Source organism: Malurus melanocephalus, unplaced genomic scaffold (assembly GCF_030028575.1).
Source record: "Malurus melanocephalus ecotype Western Australia unplaced genomic scaffold, MMel_1.1 scaffold_365, whole genome shotgun sequence".
Classification (NCBI taxonomy): domain Eukaryota; kingdom Metazoa; phylum Chordata; class Aves; order Passeriformes; family Maluridae; genus Malurus; species Malurus melanocephalus.
The window spans coordinates 503,764-530,153 of NW_026623597.1; the positions used below are offsets into that span (position 1 = coordinate 503,764).

Consider the following 26,390-nt stretch of genomic DNA (forward strand, 5'->3'; position numbering starts at 1 on the left):
GTGCATAGGTTGTAAAGAGCAAAAAACTTCATGAGAAGTCAGGAACTGTYGTGCTTTCTTCCTAGTTTCACATGCTTGAATCTAGGAGTAATACCTATAAAAATACARTTGTGCCTCCAGCATGGTCATCAGTGATATTCCACAGCAGCTGCATTCCATAGCTCTGTAGGATTATAGGATTGCAACCTTTTAGGATCACAAGAGTTGACACTAATCCACACGTACCAAAATCCACTTTAGGTCTCTGAGTGAAAAACAGAGACTGCTCATCAGTTTACCACAGATGCATCTATTGCTCAAAAAACTTGTTTTCTGATATAAAGCAGGAGACTTTTAAAATATTTATGCACAAAAAAACCCTTTTGCTTTCTTCAATGTGGGGAAGGAACAAGAAAAGACATAAACAAGCGGGAATCTAATCTAAGTAAAACCAGAAGCATATCCTAGATGTAGGAAGCTCTTTCATTGTGGAAAGGATAATGATAAGGGCTTCAAGAACCTGGACACTTTGCTATCCAGAAAACAATTGTTACTTGCACTAGTTGATGATAAATTGAAGAGACAAGATAATGAGATCCCATCAGCGGGATCTTCACTTGATAGAAGTGAAATAGCAACACCTGGTCCAGGTGGAGAACCCCTTTCATATCTATTTGTAATATTTCAGCATACTTTTCTTTCTGCATGTCAGTATTTATCTTGCATCTGCACGAGCAAAAGCAAAGGTTGCTGTTGCTGTGTTATCCTCCTGGTAGAATTTTGGGGGGATTTTGAGTGTTGCTATGTGATAGCACACTGAGACTGCAGTGTGTGAGGTGAATCCTGTCGGAAAAATACCAATGCTCTCATCTGAGACTCATGTGCCCTTCTGCTGCAAGGGCAGCTGGTCTTCTTTTCTGTCTATTTTTTCACTGGGGAAGAAAATTTGCCGCATTTTCCTTGTCCATTCAGGTCAATTTCAGGATCAATAAGCTTATCATTAGAAGATCCAAGATCAAGAGGGAGGGTTGTTATTAGAAGTGTTAGAGAAAAAGGAAGCAATGAGGTTCAAGAGGCAGGGCACGGGATTGGTTGGGAAGAAGATACAATGAGGGACTTACRTATCCACTGATGCCATTATGAAACTCGCTGTCAAAATACAGCTTCTCTAGATCAAAGGGCGAGGAAATAGGCTGGCAMTTCTGTGGGTGGTGTTATTGAATCATAGAATCATACAATGGGCTGGGTTAGAAGGGACTTCAAAGCTCATTTAGTTCCACCCCATCACTCAGCACTGTATGTAGTGTGTGGTCAGTTCCCTGTCTCTGGTGTCCCAGCAAAGGTGTACAGTTGCTCTTCTTGGTGAGTAAAGGGCCTCTGCACGGAAGAGATTTCACCCTCATGAGTATTTTACTTCATCAAGATTATTTTCTTCTGAGGAAAGAGAACTTTAGCTTTTTGTTTTAGGGTTTTTGTTTGTTTTTTGGGTTTTTTTTTCCAGTTGGTTCATGTTTTAATTTTGATTTTTCCCCCCAGTGGCAGATTAGCCCCTGATGGACAGAYCTCTTCCTGGGCTCTTTGTTTTCAAGGTTTGGCTCTGGTGCRATTTCACAACCAAAAGGCTCAGAAGGACAAAAGCAAAATGAATTTACAGAAGTTGGAGGAACATCATTTGGGAAACTTCTTGTGAAGGTCTCTTCTAAACAAAACTACAGTAGCTTGCTGCCACAAGAGGGTGCTTGCAAGCCCATCACTGGTCATTTCAGGGAATTTCACAGTGAAAGTGTTCTGGGAGCTTTAAAATGTTCTTTACAGAAGAGACAGATTAGATACAGTGATAGATTCTGACAGAGTAGAAGGTTGTGCATTCATCTTTTTTGCCCAGTGTCAAATTGAAATTTATCTTCACACAGATTTTGTGAGTCACTACTTTGGGAGAAGTCTCCTGAAAAGAAACCTCTGCATTCAAACACTCTATTTAGCTTCTTGCTACAGATCTCAACTACAGCCTGCCTGCATCTGACAGAACATAACAAAAAGGAAAATGCATCTATTAAGCACAGAGAGGAGTTGAATCATATTCTTTAAAGCCAAAGGGAGCTGTTTTTGACAGAGTTATGTCAGTGCACAAAATGTGTTTCACATGACTTCTGAATGCACTACAATATAYGTGTTTAAAATGCTGCAAACTCTCCTTTTCATCCTAAATGTGTGTGAATGTGTATGTCTGTTTAAAGACCAGAAGAGAAGTTAACAGCAGAGCTTGTCAGGGGCAGGACTGGGAGTTCACCTGTGAACTGGTTTCTGAATGTTCCTAGAGACCTTACGTGCTGGGAGAGTGCTCTGAATACAGGTCACATCAGGTTTGGTTATGCTGTTAGATGACCCACCTCTGACCATCATTTTGTTTGCCTCTTAGGGGGTTTGACTCTCTGAAAACAGAATAAACAAAATGCTTCAGTGATGTAATTGATGGGAAGACTACAATTTGAACATCCAATTTTGAAGTAATCTGGCAATTGAGAGACCCTCCAAAATGTTTTACATATAATTATCTTCACAAAAGTTATAGTTTGARCTTTATTACAAACACACTTCCTTCCAGTGATGCCCGAACCCACTGCAGCTTTGTGCAGCAAGTGACCAAAGCAGCAGGAGCTCCCAGCCTCAGATGTCCTCAGGAGGAAGCAATTGGCACTTTGCTGCTTTGAATCTATCAATAGCTGGAAACTCCTGTTCCAAGAAAAGCACAATAATGTACTGTTCATTTAAGGATACAGAAACCACATTATCTGTGGTTTCACAGATTCAGAATTCACAAAATTCTGAATTCCAATGGCTGGAAACAATTCACAGAATTGTTTCCAGCCATTGGAAGCCTTTAGAGCCACAAGCCAGTGAAAGAAAAAAGAAATGAAATTAAAATCGTCTCACCATTTGCTGCCGCAGGATCCCGGTGCTGGCGGAAGTCTGTCACGTTGCCTCCCCAGCCCCTAATGTCCAAAGCACCTCCAATAAAGACATGGGATTTTTGGTGAAATGCCTTCAGGGTTTGTACCTGGATCCCTCAATTAAAGTTCAGTACACAGAATCATTGGTTTGGATTGGAAGGGGCCGTAAAGATCATCCTCCTTCCCTGGCAGAGACACCTTCCACTAGACCAGGCTGCTCAGGGCGCGTCCAGCCTAGTCTTGAGCACTGCCAGGGATGGGGCATCCACATCTTTTCCAGGCAGCCTGCTCCAGTGCCTTACCACCCTCACTGCACATAAYTGACATTCTTTTCTGAAGCCAGACCTCTTGATTATTTTGAAGTAGAATGTTCTGCATTTAGCACTGATGCCAAAGCAGGTGTAGCAAGGACTGTCAAAATTTGGCTGCCATGGATCAGGTGTTACTGCCATMAACACTATGAAAACTCAGCACTAACATTTGACAGTATTAACACTGATTTCTCTGTGCAGTAYAAACAGGTACAGTAGGATTACTAAAGGCTCCAGTTTTTATCAAGAATCATCACTATTTACTAGTTGTACCCAACATGGCAGTCTAAATAAAATGAAAATATGAAATTTAACCTGATAAAAATTTGTGTTGCTTCCCCTACCATCTTCCCTTACTGCTTTCTGTCCTTTACAGCCATAACAGAACACAGAACCCTTTCCCTAAAGTGGAATTCTGGGCTGGTTTACCATGTTATTGGATCCTGAGAATATTTCCTTTTATCTTTTGTATAATGATGGTAAGCTCCATTAGATGACCTGTCAGTTCATTTTCAGCATCCGTTATTTGCATTAAGCAGTATTTCCTTAAAGTTTCCTTGCACATTCCTTCTCTAAAATTATTGTTTAGTTCTGCTGCGACCAGAGATCTTGCATATATTGCAAGATTTATTTTGCACTGATTGCACACATCAAATATCACTCTGTGGGAAAATGAACCCAGTTTCCTCTCTTTCCACACAAAGTTTTTGATTCTGTATATTGCTTCACTGCACATAAATTGACTGTCACTAGCCAAGGAACTTCCTCTACCTGCTGAAACTTCAGACTGATAGGTAGATCCCTAATCCTTTACCAGCTGTTACTGCAAACTAATATAGTATTTTAACAAAATTGATAGTGAGCATGAATGTATCTGCTAAAATCCTGAGCAATTAAAAAAAATATGTTTCAAGGGAAATMACATTAAATTTCCTAACGCAAACACCTCAGCATTAAAATATGCCTGCCTTAGTTGTGGCTACTGCTGGCTCTTGTTCACATGCTAAGTTCCAGCTAAGGTTCAGAGAGGAAAGAGCAGTAAAAGATTTTTAATGTGACAACATAGATCCRGTTGCTGCTGTTTCAAGAAGCATCATCAAGTGTCAGCACAAATCCTAGGAAAACAGCTGKCAGTGCAGCCCAGGCCTCCTGCCACTCGATCGGCACAGCGTCCCTTGGCTCATCTATTTTTTTAAGGGTTGTTTCTTCTGTTAGATGTAATCCTGAGTGTTYTCTGGTTCTGGCCTCCTTCTGCCAYGAAAATGATTGTCAAAAGGAAGCAATACAGCCAAGAACAAAGCAGTTGTTTTCTCTGGTGATGGGGAGAGGAGGTGCTGGCCACTGCTGGCTGCTGGTCAGGTTGTACAGTCAAAAAACATTTTCTGTGCTTCATCAGCCCCCCAGGCCTCTGGATTCTGTGATTTGGGGTGAGAGGTGGTGGCAGATGTAGCAGGTAAAGAAGTGTGAGAGAGATGTCACCTTTCATGGCTCCTGRAGCATCCCTGGGGCAGCAGGATGACGTGCAGGATTCCTGAGCACCTGGGTGCTGTCTTAGCTGGACTTCGCCTCATGGGAAGATGAGAACTCCCTGCAGGAGCAAGGAGAAAAAAAGGATCACTATTTTTGGTTTATTGCTCCAGTTCTCCCATCAGGCTTCCCACGGGTTGAAGATCATCCCTTCAGTTGTCCTCTCCCCCTGACTTTGGCTAAGAGATCTGTGCCAAAGACAACTTGATCCTGGTGTTGGATCTGTGGGGTAGTGCAGGAGCTGGGTACGTTCCAGCCTCCCATGGAGCAGTGTACACTCCTTAAATCCCCATCAGCTAATGGGTTTTAGATTTCCCACTGCATTATTTGCTTTTATTATGTGCCYTGATATTAAAAAAACCAAATAGAGAAGGGTTAATATCTCACAAGCATCTCTCAGAATTGCCACATATTTCTTATATATCCCACCCACTGGAATACCTCTGACTACACAGCCTGTATTTATTTGCCTGKTAAGTCCCTTATGGCTTTTAGCAGTTACTTCCTGAAGTTTCTGCCAGCTGTTTATATCACCAGCAATGCTGAAACCGATTCAGATGATGTCCATGCTAGTAAATAAGGAAAGTCCCACTATTTTTATTGCCTTTTCCTGTTGTCAGCTTTATTACACAAGCAGCACGTGTTCTCTCCGTTGTGTAATGCAAGCTTTTGCAGGCATAGTAAAAGGAACTTTCCTGGGTCTATTTTTAGAGGTGATCATGGGGATTTGGATTAGAATAGCTTAAGTAAGGATTTCTGCAGAGATGATACATATACCTTTACTTAAAGACATGTGACCTGGCTGATTTGAGARGTGTTTATGAAATACGTTGAACACACCCCAGAAATTGGAGTGGAAAAATCAWGCATCATCATCTGCATGTCCACAGACTGGCCTGTGTTTCTGTGTAGTGGAGTGCAGTCCATACAGGGAAATGGATCCATTWGTGCTCATAATGCTGCAAAGCAAAGGTGGCAATTTTGTGCCTTAGGATTGAGGCACTGGCAGGGACAGTGCCATTGATTTTGGATTCAGGATTGGGTTTTGGGCTGCTCTGTTCCTCTGCAGAGCAGGCAGAGACTTTTGCCTGCTGATGTTCCATTCCTGCTTTATACCCTTTTGTACTTCTGTGCTCACTTTCCCTGGTAAAATTAGCCTCTCCCCCTTACCCCCTTCAGACATGTGGGATTTTGATCAAGTGGCAGTCAGGCAAAATTTATTTAAATTTCCAGTTCTGTTTGTTGTCCCTTTCCCAATACAAATTTGCATGTGACTAAACTGAAGCCCTTTCTTTAAAAGGTCAGCCTAAATTATTTTGTGCAGATAATATTAAGGTTTATATGCTCGATGGATTTCTGTAGCACATAAACACCACTTCTCGTGGGACTGATGACCTGAATAATTACCTCTGTTGCTGTTGAAATAATCAACCTAAACTAAAGATAACACAAGCTCAAGCCACTTTTGAAAGTTTCTCAGATTGCTGTTGTTATACAGGAAGGTTTTATGCACAACACACAAATTAGTATATAGCAGATCATGGTGCTCAGTGCTATATTTAACTGGTTTTTAGTATAGTGTAAATGTAGAACCTCTGTTTAGCAAAGTTTCAYGGAATTGCAGAGTTTTAAGTGGAGACCAGAATTAACCTCAAATGATTTTAGGATATTTACTTCAAAATACTTGACCAGATTCTAATTTTTTTTTCCTTTTTACATGAATTATATTTTAATGGGTGATAATTATATATATAATTCTGTTATAATGTGATTTTTCTATCAGAAAAAATATTAAACATATAAATTATTATTTTAATGTATCAACAAAAGAATGTTTAAACACAACTTTTAATTCTTTATTTTTTATTATTCTTCCATTTCTACTGCTTTTGGTATTTTTTCTATAACATGTTTTGGCTTAGATGTAATTTTCATAGTTGTCCTTGCAYGTGATAATGGATTACAATAAATCATTATCTCATTTAATTCTATTGCATGTGGTTTTAATCACTGCTAGTAAACCAGTCTTGTAGAATTGTAATTAATATTTACAGATGCATGCAAAGTGAACTGGACAGTTGTTTATCACTATGTTTATGGAGAGCAATGGRTAATATCAATTTAGTCTTTTGCCAGACTAAGTTTTGTCTTGGGTAACTGGCAAAAAAACTGTAATAAGCTGTTTTCATTCTCAGCATCTTGGTGGAAAATAAGGTGTCTGGAGAGCTTTTTAAAAAGCTAAATTATTGCATGCTGTATGTGATTTCCTCATTTTTCAGCTTGAGTTCATTATTAATCATTGAGTATTTCTTGTGATGTCTATTATCTGTGATGATCTAGCATACAAATCGCCTTACATTTGTGATTTTGTCATCATATATGATTTATAAAATTGTGTCCTGAGATATCCATGACCTCACTTAATCAGACATGTTATTATGCCATTAGCCAAAACAGCTGAGAAAAACAGAGTTTATTTTCATAGTGGCAGCGCTATTCCAATCTTGCATGACCTCAAAGGCACACGAGAAATTATCAATTTAAACAGGAKCAAAAGATTCACTGCTTGAAGAATGTTGTAACATCCGATTACCTTTGTTAATTTGTGTACTGTGAGAAGAAAAGAGAAGTAGCTATACTTTATTTAGAATATATGAAAAATAAGTAATTTATCCCAGGCTGAGTGTTTTGTCATATATTCTAAACATTGTTAGTTTTGCTCTTTCAAAACAAAGGGGGGGTCTTCCAAATTATATTAGTTACACAAAAAATCGGATACATCACATACTACAGAAAATCTGTGGGAAAGCTCTGTGAAATGTCAAATATTCCACAGAGAAAAGAYAGAGTCCCCACCACTTGGAAGTATTGTTGCTTCTACTTGAAAAAAAAAAACCCTGTTACTGAGCTTTCAACCTCCCTTTCTGTGGAAAAACTACAGTAAATGTTAATGTAGTTGGTGTGATGGATCACTCATGCTTTCTTGTTGTCACAGYGTCTGTATGTGATATTTGAAAAATGAATAGGATCTGTGGCAAAACTTGTTTCATATTTTACATCTCTTATACCCAGAGGATTAAAGTGGATTTTTTTTGCCTGTTCTATTTCATTAGTCTGGGAGAATGATGGGCAACAACCCTGGCCACTGACTGGGAGAGAGCAAGTCAGATAAAAGAGTATCCTTGAAAAGCAGGGATACTGTGCTGGCATGCTGTGACATATGTACAGTTATGCTGTCTAATAACTGGTGTTAGTATTATATATTAATGGGARTAGTTTGAGTTTTTATTATTATTTAAAATAAGTGGTATTTGAGGACATACAAAAGGGAAAAGAGGGGAAGGATGCTGAAGGAGAAAAGCCCTTTTAGGCGGAGGACATACTTTTAAGAATTATCAACCTTCCTTTCTCCTAAAGCTCTTACAAGTAGTGAGCACTTCTGAGAATTGATCTTACTGACAAAAATAATGGTAAGATTCAATCTAAAAAATACTTTTTTTTTCAAGTACACTGACAATTTCATAATTGCACCATGGCCTTTCATATAAGGAGCAGAATAATAGATGCCTTTGGTAGAACTTTAATGTCATCTCTCTTCTGAAGATAACCAGATTTCTCAGGTTCAGTATTTTCTAAGTAAAACTCATTTAGTTTTAGATTTTGCAAAGACATTAAGTGAACAGCTGTGTTTTCCTGCAGACCGCTGTGATGCAGGCTATTGCTTTACTGGTTGCTTCAAAAGGCAATTTGTTAGAGGTGATTTYGTATCACATTATTAATTGAGACTGTTGAAGGAGTTTTTAATATATTATGGTATTTATTGGTATATGAACTTAAAGATTCCAGACTAATAACTCACTTTGATRTTGACTGATTGTGCATGCCAGGTGATTTGTTTGCACTGGCTCTCAGCAAGCAAAATATTGACAGGGCCAGAAACTAATGTAAAGTAAAAAAATAGGAAAAAAAGCACAATGTGATAACACAAATTGTATGATTGAATGAGGTTTTGGGAAACAACCATCAAATCCAGAGGTTTATGGGAATTTTCAGTGTAAAGCTGCAGTCTCCTGCACCCCATTTCCTTACCTGGCTCATGTGGAAGRGTTATGCAAAGGAAAGCAGTCTCTCAGCAAGGAGTCTGTCTCATCCACTCCCTAGGGACATATAATGGGTGAAAAACCACATCAGCTTTACAGAAGGGACTTGTTTTTATGTCACCAAGCCATTGCTGGTTTTGCTTCTCAGCCAGGGACTGCTGGGTGTACACTCCACTGAGTATCAGGCTCTCTCACTCTTATCTGGCCCACTTCAGATGAGTATAACCATCCTTCAAGAATGATTTTCCGTGCTACTGCATCATGTAATCCYTCAGAAAGCTCCTACTCTCTGTTGCCTTTCTTTATCCTTTAGCAAGCAGCTTTTGATAGCATCTTTGGAAAATAAACTTCAGAAAATGTTGACACCGAAGTAATCCTTCTGGTTTGTAAACTCAGAATGGTGGGTGAGTTTGATTGATTTGGCTCATATCTGCTGAAATCAGAATGCCAGTGTTAGAAGCATTAGTTTCTATCTGATGGAGGTACCTACTAAAAATAGGACAAAGGTCCCTGAACACTGTCATGCAAAACCCACATGCAAAAAAAAAAAAGCAGCAACTGTTTGCCATTCACTTTATKTACAATATTTTACCATATTTTTGCAATAATTCAACTTTATTCATTTACAAAGAAAACAAACAAAAAAAAAAAGAACCTTCATTCTAAGCATCTGGTAACTATTTTTAGAACACAAAAATGTTCTGTGAAAATTTAYTGTGAAAATATCCTCCAGATACTGGGCAAAATAGGTTTTTCTTTTAAAATTAGGGATTGTAGCTACTTTTAGTTATTCTTACAGTCTTTGAAACTATCACTCTCCTCAAAAATGCCTTTTCTTTTCAGTGAACAATAGAATCTTTCTTATTGTCAAAAGTTTTTGGTCTCCAATTGTAAACGTAATTTTCTGCTGTCATAATTAACAGACATTTTACTGAATGACAGCACAATGTTTTAAATCTGCACAGCTTTTGGAGTTGTAAAGACCTATATCCTGAACATYGGATGGAAAATTAAATTAATAAAGAACTAAAATAATGCTCAAGTCCTTACAAAGTAGACATTGACACATTTTTCTTAAAAGCTAAAAACTATTACATTACAGTAAAACTRGGATTAATCTGAACAATCTCACCAGGAAAGTACATGCGTTTAGTGAAAAAAAAACCTCAAAAATACATGACTTTTATCAGAATCCTTTGTACAATTTCAATAGAAGGYTTTGAAGTATTAGAGGTTCTTCACAAGGAAATGAAGATGCTTTTTATAAAGCAATGGTAGGTGTTGCTTCATGCTGAGGGCAAGAGTGAATTGAGAATAAAAGAAAGGAGAGTAATTATTTTATTGAAAGATGTAATTGAGAAATAACCTACATAGCCTGTGAGCAGCCTACAGAGTAGATMACACTTCTGTGTCTCAGTGAAAGTGTTTGTTGCCTAAACCAACAGAGCTATCCAGAATAAGAGTGAAACAGGACACTGAATTAGAGATGGTAGCTACTAACAATAACTAACTAGTTGTGATGACAATAAATCAAAAGCCACAATGGTCATCTGGTGAACATGTCTGTCTTAGTAACGCTTGTGGGAAGAGAAATAAAGGGAATGTGTAGGCAAGAGAAAAATGATGGAGCAGCCAGGGTGGGCCGTTCTGTTTTCKTAACCAGGCTCTCCTTGCAAGTCTTTTGTGTGAGTGCATTTCAGGCAGGCAGKGTTACCGGGGAGTCTGAGATTTGTGACTCTGCCCTTATCCTGTGGGCAGTCAGATGCTCCCGCTGAGCCCAAGCAGAGTGAGGGATGCGCTGGCAGAGAGGAGGGAGCGCAGGGAGCGCTGATTTATCTGCGCCTGCCCTCCRCTACACCCATCAGCCCCAGATGAACGAGGGCTGCCCAAGTAATCCCGAAGACCGGAGATAATGGCTTTAATCCCAGTGGTCAAGTGAGCAGCCAGGATTAAGTACCRTGGTTCCATTTAATTAATGACAAGTGTATTTTGCTGTGTTTTAGGGGAGCTGTCAGTTTGCTGCTGTGGAGTGAAATGCTYTCTGGGTGCCAAGCGTAGTTACAAGGTTTACCTCCTGGCTTGGCTTCCTCCTGGAAATTTTACAGCCTCCAGCTGTCATAAAGCACATTAAATAGGAACTCTAAAAGCAATTTAATTTTATTTATGATTATAAAAAAGGAGGCATAGTTCTAATGGGAAACCTGAATTATTTAAAGATAGCAACAGGCAATATGAACACAACTCCTGCCTACCACTTCCCCTACCTGGAACAAGTAGTTGCTTTTCAGAGAATTAATATTCAGAGCAGGTCCAGTTCATCTTACCTGCTGGGTTCATTTTATTATATAATAAAACCAGATTTATTCTCATTTGGGTATAGAGTATATAGCCATATAAGCATAAGCCATTTATAAACAGTTTGCATGTAGCATAATGTAATGCCTACTCTCTTAGGTGTTTCTGAGGAGTATCAAACATTACTTGCCAAAGGGCAGAGATTAAAAGAAGTGTTTTGGATCTGAACATTGTGCCTGGAGCTAGTCACTAGTTTTGCTGATACCTTTTCAGTTCTTCAGTCTGAAGAAATAAATAAAATATAAAAAAAATATAAAATATAAAAAAGCAATCTAGCATGCCTCTTCAGTGAACTTTTCTCAGTCTGGCAATCCTAACTCTCCTTTTATATTTTACTTACAGAATGGTCTTATCGTTGCCTGTTACCAAGGTTATGTGGACATTGTAATAGCCTTAGCACAATGCCCTCACCTCGATGTGAACTGGCAGGACAACGAAGGGAACACGGCTCTAATTACAGCTGCACAGGCAGGTAAGGCTCTCTGCATCACGTCTTATGTGGAAGGTCTTAGGAAGAGTATGTGTTTTGGCTATGTTTTTTTTTTTAGGATTTTTCTTTCAAATCCCTAAAATAATCCCATAAAATAATCCTAGCTAAGACCAACCCCAAGGAAGTTTGTAATTATTTTCTTTGAACTAAGTGATCTATAGTATTATTTATCCAATAGATTAAAGCAGCAAAAGCTACATGTTTTCCGTGGATGCCATTAATTATTTTAACTTTAAAAGAAAGAAAATCTTGTCCCAAGTGTGCAGTGTTATACCGCTTTGTTCCTTTAAGGTGATTTTCTGATGTTTGCACTGGCAAGCAGCATGTGAACACTGTGGACATGTAATGTGCTGCATTAGTGCTTTCCTCCCATGCTTGCTGCACTTACCTCAGAGGTGTCTGTAGTAACTGATGACTGTAGGAAAACATAACATCATTGAGAAATACCTTAGCTGCTAAGACATGCTTCATCCACTCTGTAGTTAAAAAGAAAAAAAAATCCTCGGCAGGATTTAGTATTTGCCAATGATCCTTCGGAAACAGAAGATATTTGCACGGACCACGTTAATCCTGACGCAGGCTGGAGTGAGAGCACGGTTTAGCACTGGGTTTTCTTTTATCCCATCCAGCATGGTAATATTCAGTGAACGAGTGTAACAGATCACTTAGAGATGTTAGAGAAACTCTCAAAGGAGTTCCTTGTTTCCAGTATTCAGTTAGAAAACAATACTTTGATTGTTTCTCTTAAAACTGAAGGGCTGTGCTTTAATCTTTAAGGGACGCTTTAGTTTCCTCTAACAAGTGTTAACTAAGTGCTAAAGCATGTAAATCAGAAAAAATTTCTTGAAGGAAAGATGCCATCGCTTTGTAGTCTAAAAGCTGCTCCAGGGGCTGCCTAGCTCCCCATCCCTTGTTTCCTTTGCATTCTTTGAGTGCGCTCCACAAAGGCAGTCGCTTTATGAGGAAATTCACACCTGGCCTTTATCATGTCCTCTGGCTGTGAGGAATATGGGATGTTTGTGGGAGTTCATGGGACATGATCCTCACTCCCAGACACYGGCTGCCTCAAGGAAACAAATTTCYRTCAGGGAATATCARTGGAYRTTACAAGCCATRTCTAAAGGTTGGAGCAGTTTGGTTTTCATGTCAGTTTATGRTGCCACTGGACATTTCCAGGTAACCTTGCTTTCTGTTGTACCAAAAGTGAATTCTGCTGAAGTTACTGCAGGATGGGTCTTGAATCCTGAACGAAAGAATTGTGACCACAGTAGGCACATTCGTAGCTAAGCCATGAGTACAGTAGCTTTCTAAAGAAGGTAGAAAAGCACCAAAACACTAATCTAGTTTTATTTATCTGCCCTAATATAAATTTGGACTAAAAAAGGTTTAATACTGCCAACCATTAACTCATGATAATGAGTTAATCCAGCAGGTTGACATTGACTTGATACCCTCTGCCAGTACTTGCTATTGATCCCCAAGCAACTGGAAATGACTGTAGTCAGCAGAAGCCTTTTGCAGCCCCCCAACAACTTGGATGTTTTCCCCTGCCTGTGTTAATCCTGAGCTACAGTATTTACACCAGTTATTTAATTATCCCAAGCTACTGCTATAGTGTTAATAGACATTACTGTGAGGTTAACATCACAACCAGAGGAGCTGCAGWGCAATAGATGCTGCTTCATTGCTGCTGGGTGTTGAGCAGCAATAGTGAGCAGTGTGTTATAAAGGCCTGAAAGCTTATGCAAGCTTGCCTTTAGTGAAGAATTTATTTCTTGCGGGGCGGGGGTGGGGGGGAGATTCACTTTAGGCTGTGAAAGTAATAACGTTTTTGCAAAATAAAGTGTTCTGAGATCACTGTCATTTATACTTCCCTGTGGAAAGTCTAACAGCAAATCCACATTATTTCAGTTATTTGTAAGGTGGTATTTGAAGGTTTCAGAAAGTGCTGTTATTTTTGTTACGATCCACTAACCAGGTGAACCATCATATATGGCCAGACCCCAAAGAGGAGCTGGATGGGGAAAAAGGGTGTTGTGTTGAGGAAYTATTCCTTGTGGTCCCTGCATCTGTATTAGGAAGTATGGAAAGCAAAAGAGATGACAGAGAGGTCTCTTGTGCTGAGGAGTTTAAAATCCACACTTGCCTATGTCATTTCATGACTGCCCAGAYACGATGCTCAAATATCAGCATCAGCTTGAATTAAATAGGATTAAATTAATGAGCAGCTAGAGTCTCAGAAAATAAGTGAGTTCAATTCCTCATATTGCTTTTGATAATTTGAGATTCTCATCCTCCAAAAGTTTCTACGGCTGAAGTTTTCTGCATGGGATCGYTTGAGAAAGACGGGTTGGAGGAATCATTGAAAAGTAGTACTTCCTTAACAAGCTTATTAATATTAAAAAATAACCACAAAGTGCTCTGCTTGCGGTGTAAATTTCACCTTTGAAAATTGGTTTATTCACCTGCTTTCTCATTATTTCCTATTTCTTACACCTCTTTTCAAAGAGAGCTTGCCTTCCAGAACTGTACATACATTGCAGTCTGCTGCAGGTGGTGCCCAGAAATGGGTGGTGATGCTGCTGAAAGAGAAGCAAAATCATTAAACATCATTGTGGTGACAATGGAGAAAAAAATGGGAGACTGATACAAACAAGCAGTTGAAATAACAAGGGGAAAGAAAGGAAGGAGAGCGATTTAAAAAAAAAAAAAAAAGAAAAAGGAGGGAAATTACTTTTTGTTTGTTTCTCAGTTCTGCTGCTGCTGGGGACACAGCTACATCAGTGTATAGTCATTGGCATGTGCTGGTGTTCAGAGGGAGATTTATTTGCTTACAAAGTTTAGATGTTTTATGTTACAGCCACCAGTTTGAGACAAGGCTATAGAGCTGGTAGCACAAAGTTGGAATTTATCCCAGTTTCTGTTTATTAAGAAATACATGAAAACACAAACACCTAAAACACCCAGAGGATAAAGCGTTCTGGGTGTCCTTGCTTCCATCCATCTGTGAGAAAGTGCTCACTACCTGCAGGCCAAACACCAGAGTTTTGCAGGCACAATTCAGAAGAGAAATGTTACTTGACAAAGCATCTTCCTAACAYGCCAGCTTATCCTTCTGCCTGCATTACATCGATTATTAGGTGATATTGTCATCATTATAGCATTTCCTTTGTGGCAGCAATTAAGTGAATTAAGCTATTACAGACATCTGTGCTGATCTCTGAATATGGCTCGAAGGGAGAAGTGAGCCCTTAGCATGCCAGTTCTGCTAGGAGATGGATCTGGCTTACAAACAGCAAGAGCCTGCTTTGAATTCACTATCACCAAACTGAGCCCAGGCTCATTTATTTTAGAGCTGCATACAGCTTCCATAGCAGACTTAACATCACAAAAGGCTCACCTGGTTTACAATTTAGGTACAGACACAGGAGAACCAAAGCAAACTTCATGGCCTTAAATCAAAAGCGTTTGACAGGATTTGAACAAAAACTTGGCAGCTCTGAGTTTTGCTTTGAATTTGGTATCTGTTTGAACTGGAAATCTGAAGCAAACCTCAGAGGACAGAGGATCCTCCAGATTAAAACAAGTGGTTTTAAGGAATCCCTGAGACACGAAACTTCTGGGAATCACAAACTTCTTTGTTTTCATTCTTATTTTATTGCTGGTATTTTTTTTCTGTCTCATTTGAGGCTGTTTCTACTCCCCTGGAGAGTTTTGGTTAAGCAAGATCTTTCAGGATTAATTCTTCGGATCACCTCAGATTTCCAAAACAGAAGTAATTATAYTTCTGGCAAAGGAAAGAACATCTTTAGTGATGTAATAACTGCTGAAAAATCTTTCATGTTGTTATTTCCACTTGTTTCAGTTTGTCTCTGGTTTCTGTGGTCAAAAAGCAGTATTGTAGCTGTTCCAAAACCTTCATGAAGGCTCRTGGTCTACAGCACTGAAACAGAGCATGTCTTGCAAAACAATTTGGGCACAAAGATTCTCCCAGTAGTAACTGATTCCTTGCTAGGATTTGATCTTATGCCATAAAGCCAGTGAAGCTGAAACCTCTGTATKGAGTAAGCAGGACCAGGTCACTTGATCCCACCCTGAACCCAGTTCACTTCTGCTTTGTTCAGCTTATTGTGGTTTGCTGCATCTTTATATTTTGTTCTCACTGGACTGCACAAGGTACAGGGAGATTTTTATTTGGTTTTCTATGACTCTGGAGTTGCTCATCTGGTCTGCACGGTCTCTACATCTGCTTAGGTTTCATGAGAATCTCCAGTTATGCAGAAAGGTAACAGAGTCAAAAAATTGTAGGAAAGAGTAACACCTGCAACACATATTAAATTAATTGGCAATGATTTTCTTAACTTGCTTCTCAAAGTGAATGGACGAGTGTGCTGGTACGAGTGACTGCTGATGAAATCTACACCAGATGTGATGCTTTTAAAATTGTCCTGTATAAATTATAATCTGCTTCGGTAACATTTCTAGATGAATTTGAATGGCACGCATTACAGAATAGTCATCTGGACTGCAGAGGGAGATGAGAGAATATTTTTACAGCTCCTACTAATTGAATTGTGATTGTTGCAGCTGCCTGACAGACARCATTATTTTATAGAGCATCAAAGCATCATAAAATGATTGACAAGTGAAGGAAAAACTCTTTTGAAAGAGTCACAATGGCACTAGCTATTCGTCTGATAGTCCAAATATAAAGATTTGATRTCTTAATTGGTCTTCCAACCATATAGCCAGAGATGTGTTCAGATCCTCRGTACAGCCTTGTAGACACCAGTAATCCTGCCATACAAGGCACATGAATGGCAACAACWGTTGCTTTTAGAAACAGAACTTAAATAATTGATTTTACTACCAARACTGAATATCAGTCCCTTTTTCCAACTGCAGGAGAGTAGACAAGTGGCTTTCCATTGTCAGACGGAAAAATAAAAATGTGGGATCCTGCACAAAATATTCCTTTCTTGTTTATCAAGCCTGGCATGACTCGTTAGCATTGTTGGCTGGAACAACTCTCACAATCATCACAGTTTAATGAAGCGCCAGGATTGTAAGGCTCAAATTTACCAGGGAAGAGAAAAAGCTCAACATTTGCAGTCAGTTCCCCATGGGGGTGGGCCTTCCATAAGCTGTAGGGATCCCCTCTGCAGTGCTACTCCCTGAGTCAAAAAACTGGGGCCCCTTGCAAACTCAGAATGACCATCTCTGATACTCAATTATTTCCTTACCTTAAACTGACTTTCAAAAAGGAGAGCAGCTTAAGAGAAGGTGGGAAGCCAGGTTTTCCACCTCCTATCCCAACATTCCGATCACAAGTCAGGGCCACTTAATCCTAAGGCTGATGACTGCAATGAGTGGAAGAGGGCACAAAAAAAGAGATCTTATAAATTATCTGCATTTTCCAGTTTTCAGATCTGCAGGAGTAATATTTTGGTGTATCCTTGAGACAGCATCTTCATTCTGTGACATATTTTCTCTGCTTTTTTTGTTTCTTTAAAGGGCACATAACKATCACAAACTATTTGCTGAACTATTTTCCTGGGCTCGATATTGAGAAGAGAAATGCGTTTGGATTCACAGCACTGATGAAATCTGCGATGCAGGGCCGAACGGAATGTGTGAAAGCCTTGGTGATGGCAGGTATGCAGAGTGCTTTGCTTCTTCTTTGTCATCATCTAACTAAATACTAGACAGTCACATGCAGCTACCCAGAAGAAAATTGGCTCTTGGGGTGTTTGTTCTGGGAGCTGTGGTACAGCCTTCCCTGGAAACGGGTGCGGCTTTTAAATAAACCATAGACAAGGCAGTGAAGGCACAAGCTGTGGAAGCACTCAGTTTGCCTACACAAACTCATGCAGGAACTCTCCTAGAGCTCTCAGAGTGGTTGATGGTCTCCAGGAGAGTCTGGGGAGCAGGGTTGTCAAATTTGTAAACAGGAGTTAGCGAAATTCATGGCACAGCTGGGACAGACACGCAGGTCTCTTGCTGCCAGCTCCGTGTGTGACAGAGCAAGGGTGGGACCACAGCCAGACCTCCACTTCAGCCTTGAACTGGGATTCCTGTCACGAGAGTTGGGTGCAGGAGCCATATCCCACAGGGAACATTGGTGGGAAATTTGGTGACTTGGAGGTTTTTTGTTAATGCCTCTATAGCTCTGAGCTTGGTCTCCAGGTTTATTTTATAGACAACAGGGCACCAGCAGGGYTGTCTCTGCTGCAAGCAGGGAGCTGTGGCACAGGGAGTGAGCAGGTCTCTCTCTCTCTGCCCACCTGWCTGTCTTCACATCCAAGAACAGGAATTGTTTCTGGCTCTTGGCTCTTGGGTGCAGTTGAATTTCCAGCTGTATTGCACTGCAAGGCAAAGGRGTGCTGGAGAGGAGACTCTAAGGCCCCTTGAGGGGTGGGAACCTGTACAGGAGCAATCGTGATGTACAGCATCTTCAGCTACAGTATTGTACGGGTTTTTATATTAAGTGATTGGTATAAAAACTATTAGATGATAATTAAATAACTGGCTTGTACTAGCATATATTGTTGGTTTTCAGTTGCAAATACTTGACACAAATTAAATATTATGGAAATAATAACAAATGGCATCTGAGTAGTGTTACAGTCTAGATCAAGAGTCCTACAGGTCCATTTTGCTGAAAAGATCTTGAATAAGTAGTCCATTCCAGTGATTTTGTTGTCACAAGAGTCTAGCCCCTAACAATCTGAATATTTTAAGTCGTAGGCTTTTATCAAGCATGGTGATTTTACTATCACTCATTTCATAATATCCAGTTTCTAGACATKGATAAGACACAGAAAACATGATGTGGTAACTGCTGTGTTATTTTCTGCAAGGTTCTGCAGCCTCTTGCACTGGAACAATGGCTTAGGAATAAGATTGTTCATTTTAGAGTTAAACTTCTATGACAAAAAAATATGGAACTACTGTCAGAGCTCGAGTACAGCTAGAAACAGATGCACTTTCTGGACTCACACATATTTCATGCAGATGCTAGTTCAGAATTTCCCAGAGCATGTTATAAATCATYGCTTAAAAGGAAACTTCAATCCTGTGACTTGTCAAATTGGCCTTACAGTATCATGACCTGTTATTATCACCAGACATCTGATGGAAGCTTGTTCTTTCTGTTTGGGTCACTAGAAGTTGTTTCACACCCTGTCAGCTATGTAAATTACTCAGTACTTGTTATTCTGATTCTTATAAAAAAAAGTATTGCTATCAAAGTTCACTGCTGTGGTTGCTGCCTCTGGCATCTGAATAGCYACTTCTTGTTTTCACAATTTGTAAGAATGCAGAATGCTGGGGAGAACAAACCTTTTAGCCAGCCAGAAAATGGCCTTCTTGAATTCCATCTTGAGTTTGCCTCCAGAAAGTTTTATTAGCCTGTTTGTGCATCAGAGATAGTGAGGATAYCAAAGATCCTCCATGGACTAAAGAGCTGTAGAGCTAATATTCTCTTGAGTTTCTAAATTGCAGTTTTGGTTGAGTACTTGCAGTTCCTCACATTTTCAGCTCACAATAGGGGCCACAAAGAAAGTGTGGTAAATTGCATGCACCCTTTTTAATATCCGAGTATTTTTTAGCACTGTGCAGTCTGGTGAAATGGAAGGAGGGAAGGCAGGAGATGCTCATTCAGAATGGGTTTTGAAGTAATTTGGGACTTAAGGGACACTTAAGTGTCTGCTGACAATGAAGTGTTAGTGTGCTGAAGAAGGTAAAAAGTCGTTATTAAAAGATTCGGTGAAAAAATCAATCTCACAAATAAAACAGCACAATTCTATATTAAAATGTAAAAATGCAACATAGAGGGGAAACACCCATAATCAGGTCTACTAGCACAGCTACAAAGCAGGTATGTGTGTCTAGAAAAGAGTTAGAGCCAGGAGGTTTTTTAACCAGTATCTGTTCAGTGGCTTGGGTAAGAYCTCTGCTGATGGCCAGCAACTCATATCAATGCAGGAGGTCAATAAAGCAGAATAACTCACCTCCCTAGCTGCCTAAACATGGATTTAGCGCAGTCAGATGGGGAAGGAGGTAACAGCAATGTGTGACAGATGGTYGGAGCTGGATTGCCAAAGTGACTGYTCTTTCTGAAATKTGAGTTCCTGGAGGGGGGCCAAGGTCAATCACTACAAGATTAAGGCACTCCGGGACACTTGGCCGTAATGTTGCTCTTTCAGAGGGGGTCTTTGGAACAAGTGAATTTGCTTTGGTGAGTGCACAGCGGCTGAAGGGGGAGCCGGGTCTCCCACCAGCAGTTTGTCACAGGCTGCTGCGCTGCCAGCTCCACACTGCCAGCGCTCGTCAGGAGAGCCAGCCAGAAATGCTGGTTGTTATTCACGTGTCAAGCCCTGCTGTAATCTCCAGTGTAAACTTGGTGCTGCTTCAGTAGTGCTGTCGGAGTGCTCCTGGATCTGGAGTGTGGGCTTTAAATACCGCCGATAAAACGGGCTGGTAACAGATGCCTGACCTCCTCAGCCCTGTCTTTAAACTCAAGGTGCCAGTTCTGCATCTCAAAKGACATTAAACATTAATAAATAGGATAATGATATCCTAAAAGAGCATGTGTATTCAAACTAATTGTGCTGAAAATGATCTTCAGGGAAACCTTTAAGAAAAGCAAGGCAAGTGGCAAGTGCAGCTTTCATAAAAGAAAACTTATGGGCTATACTTACAGTGAAATGACAATTAGTTCAATAAGACTSTTACCACATTTACAAAGGGAAATAACTACTTATGTCTATCCCAGATAAGGCATTCTGCCAAATGACAGGTTTGTTCAGGAATGTCTTCTGATTTGTGCAGAAAATCAATAAAATAATGGTATTTAGAAGAGATTTTGTGATATAAGGTACAAAGTCATCATCAATTTCTGTTGGAAGGTTGGGATTTCAATACTCTGTAGTATTGTTTTCTGAGATAAGTTTCCCAAACACCTGGGGGCTCATCTGTCAGAAGCAGTGGGCTCCTCCTCAAAGGGAGGTGAGCCAAGGGTAACAGCAAGGCCTCAGCACCAGCCACATCAGCAAAAGTGCTCCCTGAAGTAATGGGGCAGGGCTGGTGACAATAACCTGGATCAGCCAGCACTGCAGTGATTACCATAATGACAAGGGCAAATCCACAGAGACAAGATAGCTCTGAGGTCAAACAAGAAATCAAGTCTGTGGGTCATGGTCAAAACCAGCAGGGCACATGGCCAGGCACAGGGATAGCCCAGAGGAGGACGAGAGCTCAGTGCAGTCCCCAAGCAAAGGCAAGGAGCCCCCACTGAGCACTGTCACACTGCTCTTTTTGAACTACTCTGCTCCAAGGTCTCACAGCTGCAYCATATCAGAGTGAGAATGTTTTTCTTGAAGTTAATGGAAAAACAGCTGTTTATACCTCTTGCTTATTTACAAGCTGAGAATTAAGATTTGTATGTGAAGACARTTTCTTCAGCTGCTGTTCTTCCTGTATTAATTACTTTTCTTCAATCCACAGCTAGTGAAGTCTTTGATTTGATTGATTCTTCCTCTTTTTTGCTTCCTTTTTGCCTTCCATTCTGGGTCCCAAGCTTAACTCTCTGCAGTGTCATGGTGCTCTCTCTCTGAGTGGTCCTTCCTGCAAATTTCACTTAAATTACATTTAAACTGTGATCAGCAATTTTGCTAAGGGTGTCTCCTTCCACGTTCACTCTTGGTCTGTGTCCATAGCATCCTCTTTTCAGGAATTTTCTCAGAGATTTAGCAATTTACTTAATAGAGTTAAAATTGAGGTTTTGATGAGTTTTCCTATGCTCTCTTTCTTCCTTTGTTTTCCTGTAATGACAAGACATCCTTTGTGGGGAAGGTTATACTGAACCCGTCACAAATTGGTTTGTGGTTGCTATCAAGTCMTCCTTACTTTGGTTTGAAATGCTGTCACCAAGGTAATCCACCCTGAAAAAAAAATATCATGGTATTCTCTGACCTTTTCCTCYGGTGTCTGGACATCTTGCAAAGCAATGGGACAGACTCTTTTCTTTTTGTGACTAGATCTGTGTAGATCAGTTTTGTTTTAGCTGTTTGAAAATGATCCTTCATCTGGTAAAAAAGCCCTTCAACAAGCCAACATTGTTTGTATCCCATCTTTAGACTCTTTCAAGAAACCCAGAAATTACCTACCAGGCCAGTAATAGGAATAAACCATGAGTGAATGTTGCAGAGCTCAGTTATGTTGAAGGCAGGCGGGCGCAGTGCCCATGCCTGTCCCACAACAGGCTGCAGCCCTGCTGAACAGCCTGCAGCATGGAACGTGCAAAGCTACTTCAGAGATCAGTCAAAGCTCAAAGGCAGAATAGAAAACAAAGGATTTTCAGCTTGAGAACTTGCCTGCCTTACACCAGAGAGTATTCACTCATTCTCCTCTTGATTTCGTTCACCTTCATACCCATACTCTGTAAAACATCAAGATGTGTGTGCCCAGGTGGTGTGTCCGGGATCACTTGGATGCGAAGCGCAGGACACAATGCCAATTGTCATGTCCTTGACACATCCCTGAGATTCTTTTTAATTGGTGCCATCAAGCCAGTTTTTGGACAGGTCCTTTGTATCCTTTAGCATTCACCAGCTGTAATCTGTTGGGTGTTTGCAACAGTGTCCTGCCAACTTCAGCTTTCAGAACCAGTTGGTGCTGCTCTGTGCTCTGCAGCAATTCTTACAGGGGTGTACTCTGAAGTGAGCTTCCTCTGTCCTTTACAGAGCTCTTCTGTGTCAGCAGGACAGGGCACATGCTACCCTCATTGACAAATGCCCACAGTCCCACCCTAAAATCACGGGAGGACTCCTCTGCAATTTTTTGGTTGCCAAGGAATGTGGATATAGTACTAAAGAAGATGTAAAGTACACCATGGAGCAGACTAGGACGCCTGCTTCTCCTGTTACTCTTGTACCCTCTTTTCAAGCATCCAAGTGCCCTGGAGGAGCAGAATGTAACCCCACTTGAAAACAAAGAGTGATGAACAAGGGCAAAAACCAATGTGTGGGGTCTTACCGGAAGACGGAGAGATCAAAAGGAAGGCAAAGATGGAAAAGGATGGAGAAATACATGAAAAAAATAATCATGATGGAGATAGATGTCAGAATTGTAGCAATAAAGATTGTAAATTGGGAATGGGAGGAAGATAGGCCACCAGAAATCATTTCCTTCCAGGACCTAACTCTTCAAATGTATGAGCCTATGCTGTGTAGCCTGAATCCCAGCTGCCTCTTATGGCTGCTGTTATTGGCAATAGCAGAGTGTTTTTGCTAACAATTACTTAATTTCCATAGGGCTGGTATTCTCAGGTAGAGGAGAACAGCTGTTCTGGACTCAGACTGAAGGTCAATCTCACCCATTATCCGCTCTCTGAGATTTATGGAAACTTTCCTTATATTTGATCCCCCTTGTTACCATCCTCTCAACATTTMCTGATTCAGCAGGGTCATTTCAGACATAAGAGAGCCTGAATTGCAGGTTTGTTGTTTTCTCTATTTTATCTTCTTTTACTTTCTATTTTTCTCCATTTTTAAAGCTTTTTTAGAAATTCATTATAATTTATTTGCTGTTTTTACTTGTAGTGAGAAGTGAATATTTCCATGGAACTTGTGATCGTTAGCYTGAGAGCTTCCTTCCAAGTGGCAGTGATTGGTGCAAAGTCCCCTATTCTATATGGGAAAGGCTTTTTGTGTAGAGAATAGTTTCTTTCCATATTTTTGTGAGCTCAAGTGAATGGATTTTAAAATGGCAGTCAATTGTAAGTGCAGGTGAAATTCATTATTTGTAATTTTAAAAGAATTTCATATATACAGTCTTAATATCTTTCTTGTATTAAATAAATCAGAAGTTCAGAAAGTCAGGAACCCAATCTCTCCTTACTGCATTTTCATTTTGACAGAAATATTATTGTGTCTTTTATGTGACACTGTCTTGAAGGGATCTGTCTTACTCGCCTCTGATCACAGCAACAGGAGTGTGGGGGGTTTAAATAATTAATGCTAATTGTTTTTTTGTTGTTGTTCTTATGTTTTTGCTTTGTTTTGTTTCTTTGAGGGGCAAATGTTCACGCGACTGACCCAAGCCGTGGGCTGACTTCATGGGAATGGGCTTGTTTCACGGGAAGATCAGAATCTGCCTTTGTCATGCAAAAGCTGATGGACAGGCCATGCCCAGAACAGCTTTCTGACCAATATAAACCAGAATGGCCAAAAATGAAGGAACTTCTTGCCAAGGCTGCAGAGCCAAAAAGCTGCTTGCAGAAGATTTCTGAGTGCGTGAGGGCAGCTGTCTCATTCCGGTCTTTCTACGGCCCGGAAGAGGATGGGGTCCTTGACCACATGGTGAAGGTGACCACAAGCTTGGGAAGTCCCTTCATCGCTCTGGCRTGCCGGACCGTGTGCCCAGGCAGCCCACCTTCTGTGGGGAAACGCAGGCTGGCTGTGCAGGAAATCCTGAGGAAGCAGAGAGCAGAGGAGATCCGGTCTCTAGACAAAGACCACGTTAGCAGCTACGAGAAGCTCTTCCAGAACTCCAAAGTCACAGTGATCCCCAAGAAGAAGGAGCGCCGAGCCAGCCTGCAGCCCATCAGCGTGGCAATATCTCAAGTGAACACAGTAGCCACGAGGAAAGCAAGCCTCCTGCCGCTCCACCTGCTCAGAAGGAGCAGCGTCCGGCCRGGATTTGTCATCCCCAAAGTCCGCGTCAGCAAGGCTCCTCCGCCCACCTTCCAGCCGGAAAAGAGAAGGAGAAGCAGCGCRAAGGATGACCCCTATTTGCAGATTCCCAAATGGAGATACAAGGAGCTAAAGGAGGAGCGCAGGAAGGCAGAGGAGCAGGAGAAGAACAGAGCAGCAGAGGCCCAAAAGCCCAGGCAGGCGTCTCCTGCCCAAAGCAGGACCTGATTCAAAGGCAGCTGCTGAGAAGGTTCTGGAGCCGCTGGTCTCGTTATCCGAGTAAGATAACAGACTGAGAGCCTCTGTGCATGCCCTCTGYTCATGGAGCTGGGACACTGAGTCACGGCCTTCAAGGGGCAGAAACACAGCAAGGGCGATGCCACAGCATATCTGAGGGTGGAGCAGGATGCTGTTTGAGGGGGAAGACTTACTAAGATTACCTGTCTGCTGATTACAGGAACTTCTAAGTGGTGCAGTCCTCTTGTGGACTCCTGTCTTTTCAGCTCCTGGTGAACAACTGAGAAACAGCTTGAAAAGCACGTGTGTGAAAGGATCGTATTTTGTGTTTGTTCATTTCGTAATGGGCAAAATTAAGGAGYTGTGCTTTTGACACTAGACATGCCTCCCTCTCCTTGCTTAGGTAAACAATATTGCGAAGATTTTTAGTAATAATTTAAAGTTTAAAATATACCACAGTGTTGTTTGGCAGTGAAAATCCAGGTCTGCAATTGTTTTGGATATACTAAGCACTTTATTTCTATTCCAGTAAAAAGATTTTAAGGATAGGCATTAAACTCTACAGCTCTATACAGTCTGTATGGATGCAGTTCTTAATGCTATTGTTTGCTCTGTTGAATCTAAAAAGGGCTTAATATGAAATTTCTCTGCAGGTGAGATATTCACATCTTCTGCAGGTATAAACCAGGGGCAGGGACTGATTTCTTTGCAGCAACAGAGAAGCTGAGATAATTTTTGAATGCCACCATCACCTAAGATTTGCCTCCCCCACTAGATTTCCCTTTATCCATTATCTGTTGTCTCCTCTTTAGTCTCAGGGAATTTTTTGTCGTTGCTTTTAACTGTGAATTAAGGAGATGGTGAAGCACAGTGGATGTTTTTTAGGTTGATATTTAATTCCTGTTTAAAAAACTCACCAGGTTTATTGTGAGACTTTCCAGATCAYAGCCAGGAGAAGAATATTATGCAGCTTTCAGATGTTCAAGCAACTTTCCCAGGCGTCAAAATGAGCTGTGGTCAGAGATGCAGTATCGGGCAGCTCAGCCACTGATGTGGCCAAATGTCACCATAAGCTTTGGAACGACACCTCTGCGTGCCCAGAGAAGGCAGTACCTCACCCCTTTGTCTCCACATTGGCAGAGAACCTTCCCCAGCATGGAAGTGCACCCCCAAGCAGCAGTTCCCTCGGGCTGCTGCAGGTTCTTGTGCTCCACATGAAGGCTTTGGCTGCTCCAGCAGTCAGCCCAGACAGCACACCAAGCCTGGCCAATTCTGGTCAGGAAGGGCTGTACACCTGCTGCTGGCTGAAGGAACAGCACACTCACAGAAGCAGAGGTCAGATGCAAACAGCAAGTCACAGAGCACATGCCCAGGGTAAGGTTTTGCTCAGGCTTTGCACGTGTTTGTACTGARATGTGCTGCAGCATGTCCTCCCAAAGGCGTTGCTGTGCTGGAGCTGCTGCTGTTGTCACCAGCTTCTCCCCTCAGTTAAAGAGTGAAAAACTTTTCCATCCTTTAGTCCTACAGCACAAAGGCTGGCCATAGTCCTACTGAATAGGTAATGAAACTCTGCATGTCATGGGAGAAGTAAATTCAGTTGATTGAAAACTAGTGCCCAGATCAGCACTGCCAGCTCCCATCTGCGGGGGCTGACAGAGGGTAGCACAGATGTGTGAAACAAGGATTTTTCCACACAGCCTCTTCTTTTTATTTCTTGCTGTAGTGGCTGAGCTGGCCAGACTGCA

At 41.0% G+C, this 26,390-nt stretch overlaps 1 protein-coding gene across 1 annotated transcript in view; it reads left to right on the forward strand.

The window, feature by feature from the left end:
• Positions 1–26,190, forward strand: part of ANKRD33B (ankyrin repeat domain 33B) — a 45,651-nt gene extending 19,461 nt beyond the window's left edge. Inside the window, exons 2-4 of the mRNA XM_057378593.1 lie at positions 11,566–11,695; positions 17,228–17,368; positions 23,789–26,190. Coding sequence (XP_057234576.1) covers positions 11,566–11,695; positions 17,228–17,368; positions 23,789–24,636 — 1,119 coding nt within the window. The 3' untranslated portion in view covers positions 24,637–26,190. The remainder of the gene's footprint in view (positions 1–11,565; positions 11,696–17,227; positions 17,369–23,788) is intronic.
• Positions 26,191–26,390: the final 200 nt, after the last annotated feature.